The sequence below is a fragment of the Cricetulus griseus genome, assembly GCF_003668045.3.
Source record: "Cricetulus griseus strain 17A/GY chromosome 1 unlocalized genomic scaffold, alternate assembly CriGri-PICRH-1.0 chr1_0, whole genome shotgun sequence".
In the NCBI taxonomy this organism is placed as follows: Eukaryota; Metazoa; Chordata; class Mammalia; order Rodentia; family Cricetidae; genus Cricetulus; species Cricetulus griseus.
In genome coordinates, this window is record NW_023276806.1 from 116,887,872 (window position 1) to 116,905,933 (window position 18,062).

General features: G+C 39.7%; 1 protein-coding gene across 4 annotated transcripts in view; it reads right to left on the reverse strand.

Annotated features, from left to right (window-relative positions):
* Nucleotides 1-5,571: 5,571 nt before the first annotated feature.
* Pik3ca (phosphatidylinositol-4,5-bisphosphate 3-kinase catalytic subunit alpha) overlaps nucleotides 5,572-18,062 on the reverse strand; it is a 72,812-nt gene continuing 60,321 nt past the window's right edge. For 2 of the 4 annotated variants that reach the window (XM_027392021.2, XM_027392023.1), the window contains exons 15-21: nucleotides 17,805-17,911; nucleotides 17,278-17,399; nucleotides 15,876-15,954; nucleotides 11,580-11,750; nucleotides 10,112-10,229; nucleotides 9,860-10,011; nucleotides 8,889-9,159 (exon numbers count right to left, since the gene is read on the reverse strand). In XM_027392021.2, the coding sequence (XP_027247822.1) occupies nucleotides 8,889-9,159; nucleotides 9,860-10,011; nucleotides 10,112-10,229; nucleotides 11,580-11,750; nucleotides 15,876-15,954; nucleotides 17,278-17,399; nucleotides 17,805-17,911 (1,020 nt within the window). Of the gene's footprint in view, nucleotides 9,160-9,859; nucleotides 10,012-10,111; nucleotides 10,230-11,579; nucleotides 11,751-14,212; nucleotides 14,301-15,875; nucleotides 15,955-17,277; nucleotides 17,400-17,804; nucleotides 17,912-18,062 lie in introns of those variants that run through there. The other 2 variants (XM_027392022.1, XM_035450326.1) reach the window with 2 other exon arrangements.

Here is an 18,062-nt window from a genome sequence, read left to right on the forward strand (position 1 = left end):
GGTAGCAGCCAAAATAGCAAATCTGTGAGTTCCAGGTCAATGAGAGACCCTGACTCAAAAATCAAGGTGGACATTGAACGACTGAGGACTACCACCTGAAGTTGCTCTGGTCTCCACACACTGACACATATATGCAGGCAAGTAAACAACACACTTATGCATACTCATAGTTAGCAGTTCATTTACTACACGTAGATAAAAACTGTCAAAACTGTAAGAAAACACAGGTCTGCCACATTTATTGCAGTTCATTCTTCCTTTACCCTTCATTCCAAGAAAGCTACTGCCTAGAAAACCCAGTTTACACTTGTTTGTATTTGACCTTGTCATGCACCGGTTCTTTTACTTAGTCTCTGCCCACTGTGGACATAGGAGAAATAACTTCAAGTGTGAAGTAAGCTATACCTGAGTCCAACATTCACCTCAAATAATGCATGTTGTAGAATGGTCCCACTTGGATAGTCAGTGTTCTGTAACAGAATCATCTAGGGGGCTGGAGATGGCTCAGTGGTTAAGAATGCTTGCTTCAGCTGGGCAGTGGTGGCGCACACCTTTAATCCCAGCACTCCGAGGCAGATGCAGGTGAAACTCTTTGAGTTCGAGGTCAGCGTGGTCCAGGACAGTCATAGCTACACAGAGAATCCCTGTCCATGAAAACAAAACAAGTAAGAACAGTTGCTTCCCAGCACCCAAATTGCAGCTCACAAACATCTGTAACTTCAGTCCCAAGATACTCAACCCGCTTCTGGCCTTTGCAGCCACTACATGAGTGTGTTGCTTATACATCCATACAGGCAAAATACTCACACACGTAAAAGGTAGAAAAGTCAACTTTGGTGGCTCCGTAAATGTCACAAGACTTCCAGCAAGGTCTTCCAGCTTAAGATGAACATGTGAGCTAAGAGCTTGCTGTTTTTCTGAAGTACCTCAACAAATCTTTACAATTCCACACACAAAAATGAAAACCCTTCAATTTAGACAACAGAATGAGACTTTTGAAACAACTTTTGACATGTTGGTGGAATCAGAGTCACACCTGATTCTAAGCCAATTTGAAGCCTGTTAGTAGTTAAATTCAAGTCCCAAATTAGCAACGTGGCTCAGTCTGGAGAGTGACGGTGATAGGCAATGGAGTCTTGGCTTCTCCCCTTCTCTCTGCTTTGGGCTGAGGGAAACATGCTTCAGGCAGGCTTGCTTCAGGTGTAGGCAACTGGGAAATGTCTCTTTTGATGGTCTTCAGACACAAAGATGGGGGAGGGGGTCGAGACAGCAAACTTAGTTTCTGGTGACTTGCAAAAGTAAGGGAGATGCCAGTAGCTGTGAAATCTTTATGCTGAGCTGCAGTGGCCTACACGGTCACATTTGGTGTGTGTGTGTGGGGGGTGTGTGTGTGGGGGGTCTGGTAAGCTCTGACAGGTGTCTCTCTGCTATCCCACCCTCTCATCCCTTGGCTAACTGATCTGCTGTGTAATGGTTGTCAATGTCATTTTGTATACCAAACCCCATAATAAAAAAAACACCATGCATGCCCAAGAAAAATTGTAAATGGAGATTCTGTTATTTTTCAAATTAAAGATAAATCTCAAATCCATTTCCTAGTAAACTTGACTCCCAACTTGACAATATACAGCTTTTGTGCTTTCCCCTACTATGCTCAATCCTGAAGCCTCCTGTGTTTCATCAGTCACAGAGGTTTCCTAAGCAGATAACTAATGGTTCATCCCAGGAAATACAGGCATTAAGCTGGAGAACAGAGTCAGTTACAAGTTCAAGCCACCTGGCACTAGTAAAATTTAAGTGGTGACAGGTTTATTGTGAAAGCAAGAAGCATCAATGCTCCTGTCTTGGTACCAGTCAAAGGCAGGTCATCTGCACTGTTTATAACGGAAGGCAAAGCAGGCTGCTTCTAAACTGACTTCATGTACAGACTCTAGTTTCCAACAGATGTGAGAAAATAGCCAATTTCCTATCCATATACTCATACTACTCCTATGTACCTACATACCGGTTTAAAATACAAGCACCTAAATCTGTTTTTTAGTACTCACGCCTCTAATTTTTCTATTTACTACTGGGAATTGAACCTACAGCCTTATGAACTATGGTAGGCATGTTCTACCACAGAGATACTGTGAATGCTAGCATACTAGCCAAGGTATATATTAATAGTTTTTTATGCTTTAGAGAAAGCATTCCTTTGTCTAGTACTTACTGGCAGGGAAGACAAAGAAAAAAAAAAGCAAAAAAAAAAAAACAAAAAAAAACAAAAACCCAAAACAAACAAATAAGCAAACAAACCTGGTTTTCTTTTTTTTTTTCCAGACAGGGTTTCTCTGGCTGTCCTGGAACCTGCTTTGTAGACTAGGCTGGCCTCAAACTCACAGACATCCACCTGCCTCTGCCTCCTGAGTGCTGGGAGTGCCACCATGCCTGGCTTGATCCAGTTTTTCAATCGAGTGTTCTTATTAATTATATAGCAAACTCGAATCTAACTGGACTCTATTCACAGCAACACTAGTTTGCCTGTGAAGAGAAACAGCAAAAGGGATTCTCAGGCTCTTGGCTTACACCCCATGCTGAGGACCATGTAGACACAAGGCAAGTTTTCTTTTCATTTAATGAACAGAGTGATGATACAGACTGTGTAGTTAGGGACAAGAAGACACTGACAGTAGTGATTAACACAGTAGGTGCAGTCATAGGCTACACTCCTTGCAGGGAACAGTATGACAAAAGAGGTCTTCAATTTAGTGAAGCTGTAGCTGTCTACATTCTAAGCCAGTGGTTCCAACCTTGCTAGTGCTGAGAACATTTACTATATACAGTTTCTCATGTTGTGGTGACCCCCAACCATAAAATTATTTTGATAGTACTTCATAAATGTAATTTTGCTGTTATGAATCATAATGTAAATATCTGTTTTCTGATGGTCTTAGGTGTCCCCTGTGAAAGGGCATTTGATCCCAAAGGGGTTGAGACCCACAGGTTGAGAACAGCTGCTCTAAGTCAACAGCATATAGAACCTTGCTGTACTTAAGCACATCTAGGGCAAGAATTAAAAGAATACTAAGGATGTTTCTTTTTCTTTCTTTTTGAGACAGGGCTCTCTGTGTAGTCCTGGCTATCCTGGAACTCACAGAGATCTGCCTGCTTCTGCCTTCTAAGTGCTGGGATTAAAGGTATGTGCTACACTGCCCAGCAAGAATGTTTCTAACTAGTCCTTACACAGAACCTCAACTCACTGAATAAACAAAGTGGAGAGAAACAATCCAGCTGAGAGGGGCAAGCTCCTTGCACCATTGTGCAGTTGTTTTTTCAGTAGTGCTTTATTCTCAAGATACTAAAATATTATGTTTGAAAACAATGTATTCTTTTGGATTTCATTTAGCCAAGCTAAATCTAAAGACAGAATGATAATAAAACCATCAACTGCATTTGAAACGTGGACTCTTGGAGCCTGGGGAGGGGGGCATATGGCACTGGTATTCTCAGCACTATGGAGCTAAGACTAGAGGATCTTGAGTTTGAGGCCAGCCTGGGCTATACAGTGAGACCATAAAATGACAAACATAAAATGACAAAACCCTAAAAAAACCACCATCACCACAACATATTGTTTGGGTTCCATAATCAAAACCATTTCTAGATATTAGATAAAAGCCACATTTTCCCAGTCATTCTTAGGGCCACACTTTAATCTGACAAATGATTTTTTTTCTTATGGACCAACAGAAATAACTACATTTGAAAATTCATACTAGAAGTTTTGAAGACCAAGGATCCTAGGATGGCTCTGAACTTACTAATGAGGCTAAAGATGATGCTGCACTTCTAATTCTCCTGTCTCTATACCCCTAGTGCTGGGATTATAGGCATGTGTTGTTGTACCTTCTGTGTGGTGCTGAGGCTCAAACCCAGGGTTTCAACACATACTTGCCAGTCCTTCTAACTGAGCCACATTCCAATACTTTAGTAGGAAACACTGCCAGTTTTCTGTCTCCTTGATAACCTAGAAGATCAACAAAGACAGTACTGAAAAAAATTACATCATTCTGTTGCAAATGACTGTGGTACAGTAGATGAGGCTACAAAAGTCCACCTGGCTTATAAAACTTTTTTGTTGTTGTTGTTGTTTTGTACTTACTAACATGAAGACTGGAGTCTACTGTTAGTAGCAACTATCAGACCCACCCATACACTATATGGAGATTCACTTTCATCCTGTCCACCAACAAACATTCTTTCTGACACTGAGAGGTGAGAGAATCCCCTTCTATTCCTGTTCCCTTTGCTCTAACAAGCACACAGCTTAGACCCTGTCATACCCAAAAGCCAAGAAAAGGGAAAGGCACTGCATAATAAACAGAGGTGTACACCTTCACCAAGTGAAGATTCCACAAAAACTCATTCAAGATTGCCATTGCAATCTGGGTGACTCCTAACGCAAGCAAATCTCTTCTGAACTTTAGGAAACACCCTTTCCATGTGTTTATACCTTTCATTAAAGATCCTTGACCCATCCGTTCTAGCAAAACAATAAAAGAAAGTAAACGAGGTAAGGATGACAGACAAGAATCGGCCGGCACCACAGGCTGCTCTGACTATATAACTTTTCCAAGTGGCGGGAGTCTTGACATTTTAGCACCCTGCCGTCTCCATGAACTGTAAGGCATGCTGAGTCTGACTTGAAAACATAAAAATGCAGGGCTCGTCTGTTGTGAGACCTGAGGCACAGAATGGCAACTTAGCTATTTCCCTTAAGAATTTTTGGGGACGGAGTTAACAGGTTTAACAGGAGTACAATTCTTCTAAGCTAGAGCCCAACATCTTTCCAGAGAGTAAAATAATTTTTGGTAAGAAGGAAGAAAAAGATTGGTTTGCAGTTTTAATCACTAAAATGCTTTTGCTTGTCTGTTTAAAACAGCTCAGCTGTATTGCTCTGCTATCAAGAGTTACACTAATTAAAGATGCTGTCAAGACTGAGTTTAAGTGATTCCTTTCTAGTATGTGTGATACATCCTTGTAACTTGCAGCCTTCTCCTGCTCAGGCCCTCCTCCACCCCCACCCCCCATACATCTGAAGCAGAAGCAATATGATCTATAGTGCCACAAATTTGAATTTGCTATTTTAGTGATGTCATAGACATGAAAATAACTCTTAAGGTGGATTATTGAGTGTGTGGGTCCAGCCCAAGTTGCAGTTTGCAGAGACACAGAGAACAGTGGACACTGTAATAGTCAGAAAAGATTAACATACTAGGTATAACATATTTGCTGGAAATTAAATTTCTTCAAAGAGCTGGCAGGCATGGACTATTTGACCAAACTACAAATCAAACAAATATACAAAACTTATGTTAAGGAACAAACTGAGGTCTATGTGCTATGAGGTTCCCACTGTACCCTTAGGACAGGCTGCTCATCCTTTCTGAGATGCCATCAGAGTCCTGATAGGCAGAGATGCAATTGGGCTGTGCTTTGCTTATGACAATTACTAATGAGTTTAAGATAAAGTTCAAGGGACATATACATCTAAACGAGTAATCATTTCCTGATTAATAAGAACTACACTTTACACAAAATACTTTATCAGCAGCTGTTTTCATCAAAAAAACAAAACAAAAACAAAAAACAAAAAAAACCAATAGTCAGTTTCACAGTTGAAAAAGTTACACATTAAAATATTTTACAATTCATTATATATTCACCAGGTTCCCATTTCCTGATGGGCAGTAATATAAAGCAGAATAGAAGGGACAACCTCAAATCTCATGACTCTGACACCAAGTTTTACAGAGGACATGAAGAACCACAAAGTCTCAGGTTCTACCATGAAATAGCAACCAAATTCCATCCTTCTTTTAAAAAACTCTAATTAAAAACATCTTTAAAAACAAACAGGAAGCAAACAAACAAACAAATCAAACTCCACAGTAAGATGAACAGATTTCAAATTAACAGCAGTCTAAAAATCTTCAAACTACAGGTTTTTTTTTATAGCTGAGGAGATGGTAAAACGTGAAAGCATGATTTAGGAGTTACTTCTTGCTACAGTGTATTTAGTTTCTTTCTTTAGATTTGCTTTCTTTCCTTCCAGAAATAATTACTGATGAAACATCCTCAAGTGACTTAGTGAAATTATGGAGCCAAAGTCATTTAGACAATATTCAATGACGACAAGGATGGTCATTTACAGAGGTGACCGGTCCACAGGTCCTTCTGATATTGAAGTACCTGGGAGTGGCACATTATTGCTCTCTGGAAACAGATTTTGATCACCCCAGCTTCAATTCAAGTTTTTGTCTTTTTTAATTCAACCCATTCTCCTCTTCCTTTTCTTCTTTCTTTCTTTCTTTCTTTCTTTCTTTCTTTCTTTCTTTCTTTCTTTCTTTCTCTCCTTCCTTCTTCCTCTTTTCTCTCCTTATACCACTTATAGAATAGAAATTTTTTCTCAAATACAATTAATGTGGTTGTAAATGGCAAAATAAGCTATGTGGTTGTGTTTTAATTGTGTGGAGACCCTGGAAGGTGGTACTAGATAACTATTTGAACTAATGCAAAAGGAAAAAAAAAAAAAGCAAAAAATGCTATCATTTTTGTGCAAGGAGGCTCGTGGCTTTTTTTTTTTTTTTTTTTGGCACTCGGGAAAACACAGTTCTTTGTAATTCTTTAGTTTCCACCATTAAAGTTGTAGATTTGTACCATGTCACTGAGTTTGATTGTAATAATCCCTGATACAGAAAAGAATGGGATGTTAGTACCTAGCAACTGCATATCTAAGTAACACAAAGTGTTAAATGCCAAGTTTAAATAAGTTAGGAAGTTTTCTATATCTGCAAAAGAATCTATCTGGTTTTCTGCTTAAAACAGTTTAAATTCTGATTAACATTCCAAGACAGTTTACAGAACTAAGTTCCCCTAATCTTCAGGTTTTTCTTGTTGGCAATAATATATACATGCTTTAGTGAAGTACCTAAATCTTCAATAATTATGCCCTTTAAGGGTTCTAAAATAGCCAGATAATAAGAGTATTTTTATTAGAGTCCCCTGTTTACTATTCAAAACTTCTACTATAGGTGTCTGACCTCACAGATGAGCGCTTTTAAAGGGATGCTGTTTTTCTAGAGTGTACAGTGTGCGCTCTTAATAAAGAGGCTCTCCATTAACACACCTAAGCTAGGAACTGTCAGTAAATTATTGCACATTTTTTTCTTTTTTTCTTTTTATTTATTTTTTTTCCGATTTTTTTTCCTTTTTCTTTTTTTTTTCTTTTTTCTTTTTTTTGGTGTGGCATCTGAATATCTGCTAAAGCTATTTTCAAGGACATGAATGATTCAAACACTGAGTAGAAATCTAGAGTGACCACTAACATTAGCCCTACATCTTGGATGGATGCTTTTCAGGATGCTCAATAACGCATTCTGTGCTTGAATGGGATGTAATGAAGTTGGAGACCTGACCACTTTGAAATGGGACATGATAGTAAAATGGGTTAATGTCCTACTTTTATCATTGAGATATGGATACATAGCTTACAAAGGTAAAAAATTCATGGTTTCTAGTCTCTCATAATATAAAAAGTCATTCATGACCAGACCTCAGTAGAAGGGTTTAAGAGTCAGGATGATAGTCTACTTGGTATTCATTTAGTAACTGGTTTCATATGATTGTGCCATTCTCAACTATAGATGCATGGATGATGAGGGCATCGTGTAGAAACGACAGCAGTGGAAGGAAAGTATGTGCAGTTCAACCTGTTCCTTAGGGAGTCATACAGAGGATCTGGATAAATGGAATAGTGCCTGAGCCTCACCTATAGACAAGAGAAAAGCTAACCATGCTGTTACCAATGATAAAAAATTTGGGGTGCAAAACAATGCATGACTATGGGACAGATTATGTAAATAAAGAATATATATTAATGATAGTTTCTATAATATAAATAGCCTTTAATAAAAAAAAATAATCTTTTTAATAACATTAATACTCACTTCTATTTTCTGGAAAACATGCATGAAAAAAAGTATTCAGTTCAATTGCAAAAGGAGAAACAATCAGCTTAAAGTGAATACTGTACAGGTCAGAAACAGGAGCCCCTGCTGTCCCTCCTCTATGATCACTGCTGTACTTGATGTGAGCCCAGAATTTCCCTAGGAAATAAGTCAAATCCTTGTAAATACTGTCCAGAAAAAAACCAACAAAAAACAAAACCCAACAAAAACACAGCTGTCTGTAGATTATCACTTGTGACTGCTTTCAAAACCACAGGTGAGAGACCCTAAATCCATCAAAGGGTTGTTTGTTCAAAGCAAAAGGCAAGTCCCTTCACCCCAAGTGTTGCTCCTCATAAAGCAGGGAGTCAAAATACCCACTTCAAATCATAAGTCTGAACAGCAATGGGAAAATAAGGATTTCCATTCTTCTCCAATTTCATGTACTTAACAGAAGCTGCAGCTTACTCAGAGCTAAAGCAGTCACAGCCTTGGTTGTGTCCACATTTTAAACAGAACCCTGGCAAGACAAACAGAACAGCATTCTCTTTTCATCTCCATCATTTGTATGTATTTTGGGGATTTTTGTTTTTGTTTTTGTTTTTTTTTTTTTAAAAAAGATACAAACAATCTTCAAAGTTTACCTTTTTTTGGACTTAAGGCATAACATGAACTTGCTCATTATTCTAAAGCTGAATTCTGAAATGAACTAGTTTAGTGCTATCAAACCCTGTTTGCGTGTACAGTGTTTCAATTATAGAGCATGTTGTTTCTGTTCTTGCTCAAGTCCTAATGCTGTTCCTGACTGTGCCATCCCCGCACCAACGTCTGCCTGCTGCCACTCACTGCCATGCAGTGGAGAAACTGTGCACCAGCTTGCAGTTCCCAGCTCCCATCTCAGTTCAATGCATGCTGCTTGATGGTGTGGAAGATCCAATCCATTTTTGTCGTCCAGCCGCCATGATGTGCATCATTCATTTGTTTTGTGAAATATTCCAAAGCCTCTTGCTCAGTTTTGTCTAAGGCCAGAGTCTTTCGAATATATGCAATGTCATCAAAAGACTGCAGTTCCGGCATTCCAGAGCCAAGCATCATTGAAAACAGGTTGATGAAGAGATTGGCATGCTGCCGAATTGCTAGGTAAGCCTTGTAACACATCTCCTGAAATCTGCAAGTGGAAGAACACCTGGTCAGTGCAAGAACTAGTACTCTGGACTTTATAGAATTGGCTCAGCTGTTTTGGGCAAAGGTCTAAAACCTACGATTCCTCTCCCTGCTCCCATATCTCACACCATTCTAGAATGTGTACACTGTGAATGAATGCTTTATTGCCTGCCAAGGACCTGAAATGGTGCTTGAAATACTGGGGTCTAGTATTTATTAAACGGCTGGACTGGTCTATACTAAAGTAAGGCCTGAAGGGTTTAGGCATCTAAGGCCAGGGGACTGACTTATACACAAAACAGAATTATATAAAAGTTCTTTGAAATCTAAGATAGACTAACAATGTACCACAAGGTGGCAGGAAAAAGAGTAATTATGCATAAGAGTTACAGTTTGCTGGTTTTCCTCAGGTTAGGACCAAAACCCCTGTCCTAACCACACTACATGTTATTTGGCAAGATAAAGTGAATTACTTTAACAACAGCCAATAATTTCAGTGTGTTATAAGTTTTAAAGGTTACTATCTTTGTAGGCCTCACTTAGTTCAATGAATGATATCAGTTTTCATTTTCAGCCCCGCCCCCCCATAAGAGGCTATAACATGCACTTCTCCCTCTGGCCAGCACCCAGTGGTCTGAAGTGCAGGTAGCAGCATCTGGGCTGATAGCAAGCACCTACCCACCCCAGGCAGTCATTGAGCTCACCTCTCAAACTCTCTGGTCTTTGTATATTCTTGGGCTCCTTTACTAATCACTATTAAGAAATCTTGTGTCAAAACAAATGGCACACGTTCCCGTTTATAACCAAATTTCTTCTTCTTGTGATCCAAAAAGTGCCCAAAATCTATATGAAACAGCTTTCAAGAATAAGAGATCACATTTTAGTTTAACGTGCAGACATAAAAGATCTTGACTTAAGATATTTAAAGAACCTGAAAGCAAATTAAAGGCTACTACCTGTCCATCATCTTTCACCATGATGTTGCTATTGTGCCGGTCTCCAATCCCCAAGATGAAGGTTGCCACACAGTAGCCAGCACATGACCTTGTGAATAGGTCAATGGCTGCATCATATCTACAGAGAAGAAATAAACTCCTCGTGGGTGATGTGTGTGAGAGTGCACACGCTCAAGTGTGCATGTATCAAGGTCAGAGGTTAACACTTGGTGCCTTCTATTACTCACAACCTTATTCATTTGGGACTTTTACTTAAGTGAATTTTTGCATGAATGTATACACACCCAAAGAGGTCAAAAGAGTGCGTAGGATCCCATGGAATTAAAGATAAAGTAAGAATTTGATGTATGCAGTTGAACCTGTCAGGGTGCTGGGAAGCAAACCTGAGTCCCTCAGAAGAGCAGCAAGTGCTCAATTAAGCACTGAACCATCTCTTAGCATCTCACTACCTTATTTTTTGAGACAATGCCTCTCAGTGAACCTGGGGGCCTCACCAAGTGATTAGAGTTTCTGGCAAGCCAGCCGCTATGAGCTGTCCCAGCTCCCTGCCTAAAGCACTGGGCTGTAGACCATGCCCGGAGGCTTTATAAGGATGTTAGAGACTGAATTTAGGTCTTTACACTTATGCAAAAGTAGGTCATCATCTGAGTCATCTCTCCAGCCCCCAATTTTTCTTTTATTCTGAGATAAGATCTTACACTGCACTCCAGGCTGGCCTTGAACTCACAGCACACAACAATCCTTCTAGGTTAGCCTCTTGGGTGCTGGGATAAGCCACAATCCGCAGGAGAAAATTAAATTTTTTTTGAGGGTCTCACTAAACAGCCCCGAATAGCCTGGAACTCACTATGTAGACTAGGTTGGCCTTGCATTCAAGAGAGATCTATCTGCTTTTGTCTCTGCCACTCTGTGTAGCTTAGGCTGGTCTGGAACTTAAAGATCCACCTACTTCTGCCGCCTAAGTGCTGGGATTAAGGTGTGTGCCATCACTGATAGTGTTGAAAATTAATTTCTAGAACATCACTTTTAACAAATTAGAAGTAAAAATTTGAATGTATATTATTTTTGAACAAGATTTATTTTTACTTAATTATATATCTATATCTGTATCTGGATGGGCACGCACACCTGAGTCAACATGCCATGGAGCCAGAAAACGCCACCAGATTCCCTGGAGGTGGTTGCTAAGGCACCCCATGTAGGTACTGGGGGCTGAACTTGGGTCCTCCAAAAAAAGAACACACACTCTTAACTGTAGCACCATGCCGCCAGAACCAAATGTTCCTTTTATTTATTATTAGAAGTAAGAGAAAGTGAGATACAAGGGGAACCATGAGGGCCTACCAAATCATAAGCAGTTCTCTTGGTCACTCACAACAACCTCCAATATTTCAAAAGTGAAGTGAATTTTTCTGACTATGATGGTTTTCTCCACCAGCATGTGGCAGAAACCCAAGAGCAAACTCACATTTCTCCCTTATTCTTGTCCTTGAGCCACTGGTGCAGTGTGTGACTGTTGAACTGCAGTGCCCCCTTTAGGCCTCCTTTGCACTGGATCTGCATGATAGTGTGAGAGTTTCTCACCACTTCGATGAGCCCCACACAGTCCCCAATGGACAGACAGCCATAAGGTAGCATTCTGGAAATTGACAAAGGCACAATTTTAAAACAGCAAATACTTTTGATTGAAATTAAAGTATAATAACATCATTTTTCCACTTCTCTCCATTTAATCCTTCTTACACACATTTCCTTGCTCTATCTCAAAATCCTGGCCTCTTTATTTTTTTTGTTGATACACACATACATGCACACATACACACAGGCAAGTGTGTGCATGCACAATCTTCCTAAGTACAAGCTGCTCAGACTCTCTATATAAAATGTCACTTGAATGTATGTTTTCAGGACAGACCATTTGGTACTGAATAATCAAATTAGGGTCTCTTCCCCAGGGAAGACTATGCTTCTCAATTTCAGCTTCCCTTAGCTGCCTGCAGTCTTGTTTAGGGCTGAGGCCTCAGGTGATTTCCCTTCTCCATGTTAGCATGTCTACTGGTGTCATCTTTGTTCAGGTCTGGTAAAACTGCAAATATTTTAATAGGCCAAAAAATATCTATATTCAATTAGTAAATTTAACATGAATGATATTTATTGTCTTATCACTATTTTCTTTTTTATATCAACAAACCTATTCCTGAAAATGTTTGGCTAAAACCAAACCATTATGCATTAATGTACCATTTGCACAATTGAACAAAACAACCTGTCTGAAAAAAGCAGTGAGGGAGACTGGAGAGACAGATGGACCAGCAATTAAGAACACTGGCTGCTCTTCCAGAAAACTTAGGTTTGGTTCTCAGCACCCACATGGTGGCTCATAGTCATCCATAACTGGAGATCCTCTAGGCCTCTGTAGGTACCAGGCACACATGTGGTGCATTTACAAACACACAGGCAGAACATTAATACTCGTAAAACAAATTAATGTTAAAAAAATAAAGCAGTGAGAAGACTGACTTTCACATTTTTTTCAAAACGGTTTTTATGTTTGGGTTTGATGGCCAACTGTATTTTAAAAAAAGATTTATTAATTCATTAATTTTGTTGTTGTTGTTTTTGGTTTTCAAGACAGGGTTCTCTATGTAGTATCTCTAGATGTCAAAAAACTCATTTTGTTGACCAGGCTGGCCTCTAACTCACTAGGATCCTCCTGCCTCTGCCTCCCAAGTGCTGGGATTAGAGGTATCCGCCATCACCGCCCAGGTCATTGATTATTTTCATGTGTAAGTATGTGCAGTTGTTGAGTTTACATGCATCACATGCATGCAGAAGCCTGGAGAGATTAGAAAAGGGCATTGGATCCCCTGCAACTGGAGTTACAGGCAGTTATGAGCTGCTATGTGGGTGCTGGGAACAAAATTTGGGTTCTTCTTAAGATCAGCAACTGCTAGTAAACATCTCTCGAGCCCCAGAACCAGCTGTGTTTTTATATACATTTCTATAAGTAATATACACGAGCAATTTTTCTTAAGTTCAGGTTTGATTTGTTTTTCTTTTTGAAACAAGGTCTTGCCTTATTTAGGCAGGCCTCAAAAACTCAAGATCCTCCTGCCTCACCTTCCTGAGAGTATGGGTTACAGTTATGTGTCATCATTCTTAGTTTTATATGTGATGCTTTAATTAAGCACATGAAGAAACATCTATATACAGGTAGCCAGGAAAAGGAAGTACAAAGTACTTCTATAATTAGTAAGATATTCAAGTTGCAATGTGGACTATAAAATTGTACCAATAAACCTCATGCTGTTAAATCTAAAGTGACTTGTGTCTGAAAGTGTGTTTTAACATTAAGAACATTATGGGTTCCTGCACTGATCATTTAGAAGATACTCCAGCTTATAAGTTTTATAGATTTTCTAAATGCTGATGCTTTTTTTGTTATGACATAATGAAAAATAAAACATGTATTTTTTGGTTTGTTTTTTTTGAGCTAGGATCCTGATATTCTCCCTATAATGATAAAGTTAACCTTGAACTCCTGCCATTCTTCCTGTCTTTACCTCTCAAATATGGAGTTGTTAATGCTACCATTAATCTCATTCAGAGAGTCAAAGCTGATAATACTGATAAACAGGTTTTTCACAATTCTAATTTTTCCTCTAAAACTCAAATGTTATCACTGGCAACAAATACTGCCATAGTTTTCCTCATAGACACACAAGGGTGTTTATTTTCAAAGAAAACACCTGCCAAATAGCCTAACTCAATTTTTCCTTGTCCATTAGATATTTTGGTTTGGTATTTTTGGAAGAGGAATTTGCTATGTAGCCCATGATGGCCCTGGTCTTGTTAGGTAGTCAAGGTTGATATGAACTGGATTTCTTAGCCTTAGTATTCTGACTGCAGGGCTTGAAGCATGTATCTATACTTGGACTATAAGTTTGTTTTTAAAGTAAAAATGGTATTCCATGAAAAAGCAGATAGTTTTAAAACTTACACCCACAAATCTGTGACCTAGCCACATATGGGGATGTGGAATAAGTGATTTTAGGTACTTCTATCTTGTTATATTGAGTATTAAAAAGAGATAAACAATGCCTGCAGTCACGCTGGAGTCGTGGTGCTGACAGGTGCACAGCTCTGGAGCGCTCTTCGTCTGTGGTCAAAGCTGAAAGGAGTTGGAGATCTGAAGAGAGTTTTAACATCAGACATGGAGATGCAGATCTGGAGTTTGCCCAGTTGGTTTTCAGTCTTGCTTTGGTCCAGTATTCAATCGCTATGCTCCCTTCCTCCCTTTTAGAATAACACATACTCTGTGCTATTGAATGATGGAAGTATGTAATTTGCTTTTTGATTTTACAGGGGTTACAGTTAAAAGAGTGCCTTTGCTTAGAAGAGCCTTTGGACTTTTTAAACAGTGTTGAGATAGTAAAAGACTATGGGACTAAATGTATTTTGCATAAGTCTATGGGGGACAGTGAGTGGAATGTGATTTTTTGAAGGAGAGTAACACCCAGAGGCTCATATATTTGCAAGTTTAATCCCTAGTTGGTGAATTGTTTGGCAAGGATTAGGAGATATGGCCTTCTTGGAGGAAGTGTGTTGATAGGTGTGAGCTTTGAGGTTTCAAAAGCCCATGCCAGGCCCAGTGTCCCTTTCTCTGTCTGCTGGGAGGTAGATCAGGAGTTAAGCTCTCAGCTATTGCTCCAGCACTAAGCCTGTCTGCTTTGTGCTATGATAATGGAATAACCCTCTAAAACTGTAACAACCCCCCAACCCCATTAAACACTTCCTTTCACAAAGGCTATCTTGGTTACGATGTCTCTTCACAGTGACAGAACAGTAACTAAGACAATGTCAATCAGACCAAAGCACTTTAGAGCAGGCAGCTTCTGCTTGTGTGATTTTTATGAATTTGCAAGAGTCAAGTCAGAGAAAGAAGCACTATTAGAAGCAATGACTATGAGAGCATAAAACATTTCTGCAAAGTCAGGGGAAGAGAATACAAGGGGTCAGAGAACAGTTGATGGAACAGGAAACTGATAGAAACAGCAGTTTTCTGACAAAACTGATGAAAAGGTGGCTTTAGAATTACTAAATTTCTATGATAAAACTTGCTTCTGAACTTAAATATTCTTAAATTTTTATTTGTGTTTGTATGTGTGCACATATGTGTGGGTGCCTGTGAAGGTCAGAAGAAGGTGCTGGATTCCCTAGAGTTGAGGTCATAGGGAGTTGTGAGCCATCCAGTGTGGGTGCTAGCAACAAACTCCACTCTTCTGCAAGAACAGCAAGTGCTTATTAACCACTGGCCATCTGTGCAGCCTCATTTTTGAACTTTAATAAGTCTGCTGTATTCCTAATGGAGTACTCCAGGGCATGGACAGTCTTATGGCATCATGAGACAGCTCTTTTCACTTAGATGAGTCTCAGCAGCTTCTGGGGCAAGCAATAGTACAAATGAAAAGGCAATCAAGACCACCTCTTAATCACTACTGCACCTTTTTTTTGTATGTTTTGCAAACAGCTTTAATATAGGCTTCTAAACTTCTACCACTAAGACTTTATTGGGCAGTGGAGACACACACCTTAAATTCCAGCACTTGGGAGGTAGAGGCAAGCAGATCTCAGTGAGTTCGAGGCCAGCCTGGTCTACAAAGCAAAGTTCTAAGACAGCCAGAGCTGTTACAGAGAAACCCTGTCTGGGGGAGGGGAGGAATCTTCCTATTAAGATAATCTATCCCATGCTCTGATTACCTACCGAAGGTCAAGGCCTTGGTTTTGCCAGATGTTCTCCATAATCCGGATGATCTGAAGTGTTAACATATCTTGCCGTAAATCTGAAATGCAAATACATATCAACACTGTTGTCAGATGTGTTGAACTATGTGTAAATGTGGCCCATAATGCAATGCAGGGGTCAACACTGGTGAGCCTCCCCTTTTCCTGTAGCCCAATTCTCTACAGAAATCAGGACCTAAACAGTCTCTCAGAAGACTAAATACATTCTGTCTCATGGTTCTTTCACTTTTGAATTGTCTGTTGAATATTCTTTTCCCAGCCAGGCTTTAAGCTACAAATGGGCAGGCTCTGCCATAGTCCCAGGGTCCAGCACACAGAACACTTAAGGCATGAATGGATGCAAACCACCCATGCACACAGGAAGCAAGCTAAGGCAGACACTGACTTCAGGGCTCCTGAATCTGAAGAAGATCAAATTACACCTCAGTTAGGAAGGTGACACCAGGCTGACAGTAAGCTGGAGGTTGTGATCAGGTCCTGACAGACTAGTACCTAGTTTTCAGGACTTTTCTGAGATAACTTTTTTTTTCTTTTTTGAAACAGAGTCTCATGTAGCTCAGGCTGGCCTTGAATTGGATGGTTAGCTGTAGAAGACCTTGAACATCTGGTCTTCCTGCCTTCAACTCCCAAGTGCTGCAATTACAGTTGTGTGTAACCACATCCAGCTAGAACAACTTTGATTGTTGTTCTGTACAATTTACCTGCCTGTAATGCCAGCCTTCCTCCAGCCCAGCCTCAGTATAGCACATGAGGATAGATCAGATTCAGCCACTTGGCCTTTCTTTGGGGTCTCAGATTCTGGATGATTTCTTAAGCATATGTATATATTTTACCCCCCCCACCCCCCAGTCTGGCTTCTGGCTTCTGTCAGTTTAATTTGTAGCCCATCCCAGGAATGAATGAGGGCAGAGGCATGCCAGTTTTGCTTCCTGACTCATGCATACTGACTTTGGAGTTGGGGAGGATTACTAGAGTTAGAATGACATACTGACTTTGGAGTTGGGGAGGATTACTAGAGTTAGAATTACAGGAGTCCATCTCCAGTTATTTCCCCTGGTTGCTAAGATGCATGACAAGTGAGTTCCTTGTGGCAGAAGTCTACTTTCAAGGCAGAAGAGGTTAGCTGAGAAGTGACTGCATATACCTACTTTCTCCAGATCCTGAGTTCAAACTCATTAAAGTACAGTATCCCATTTCCCAAACTCCTTGACATGCACACTGTAAAATGTGAGACATTTTAATATTCTAGATTTTCTACAGTAATCCTTAAATGGCTTTCAAAGGTTTCCATGGTTCATAAATATCCTGTGTATAAAGACAGCAACATGCACACAGCATGAGCTCACTAGGGCTCTCCTCACCATCGCCATTTTTAAAGATGATCTCATTGTTCTGAAACAGTAGCTCTGACATGATGTCTGGGTTCTCCCAATTCAACCACAGTGGTCTTTTTGCAGAGGACATAATTCGACACTCTTCAAGTCTGTAAGACAGTTGAACACTTTACCAGGCACCTTAGCTTTTATACTTTTGGTCTCTGGGTTTACATACACAATAGAGAGCTTTTTGAAGTGTTACAAGAACTAAGACTTTTACAAAAGAAAATAATCTTTAAAATGTTCACATAAATTTTCCACCAACCTAAGAAGACATCATTAGTTTTATACAGACCATCCCCATTTTTGTTTATGGTCAATGGTTTCTAACCATACAAAGAGTTAAACTATTATCAAAGTAGCAGACACTGATTTTAAATAAATGTAGGTCTAGTTTAAGACTATTTTACTACTGCTGTTTTACAAGAACTGGAGGACTATCAGATTTTTGTTAAGACTTATTTGGAAAAATACTTATTTAAGCATGGCAATAAAGGCCATAAAAACTTTACCTGAGGTTCCCTAGCTGATGAGCAGGGTTTAGAGGAGACAGAAAACCCTGCAGAGCATCCATGAAATCTGGCTGTCTCATCTGCTCAACCAAAAACTTCATCTGTACCTGATAAAAAAAAGCACAATCTGAGTGAGAAGTGCATTTCATAAGGGGAAAGCATCTGCAGCTTCCTTCACACACTGAGAATGCAGTGCTGTGAAGTCCACCTCCATTTCCCAGGCCATGAAAACTGGTGACTGGCAAGTCCATGACTCAG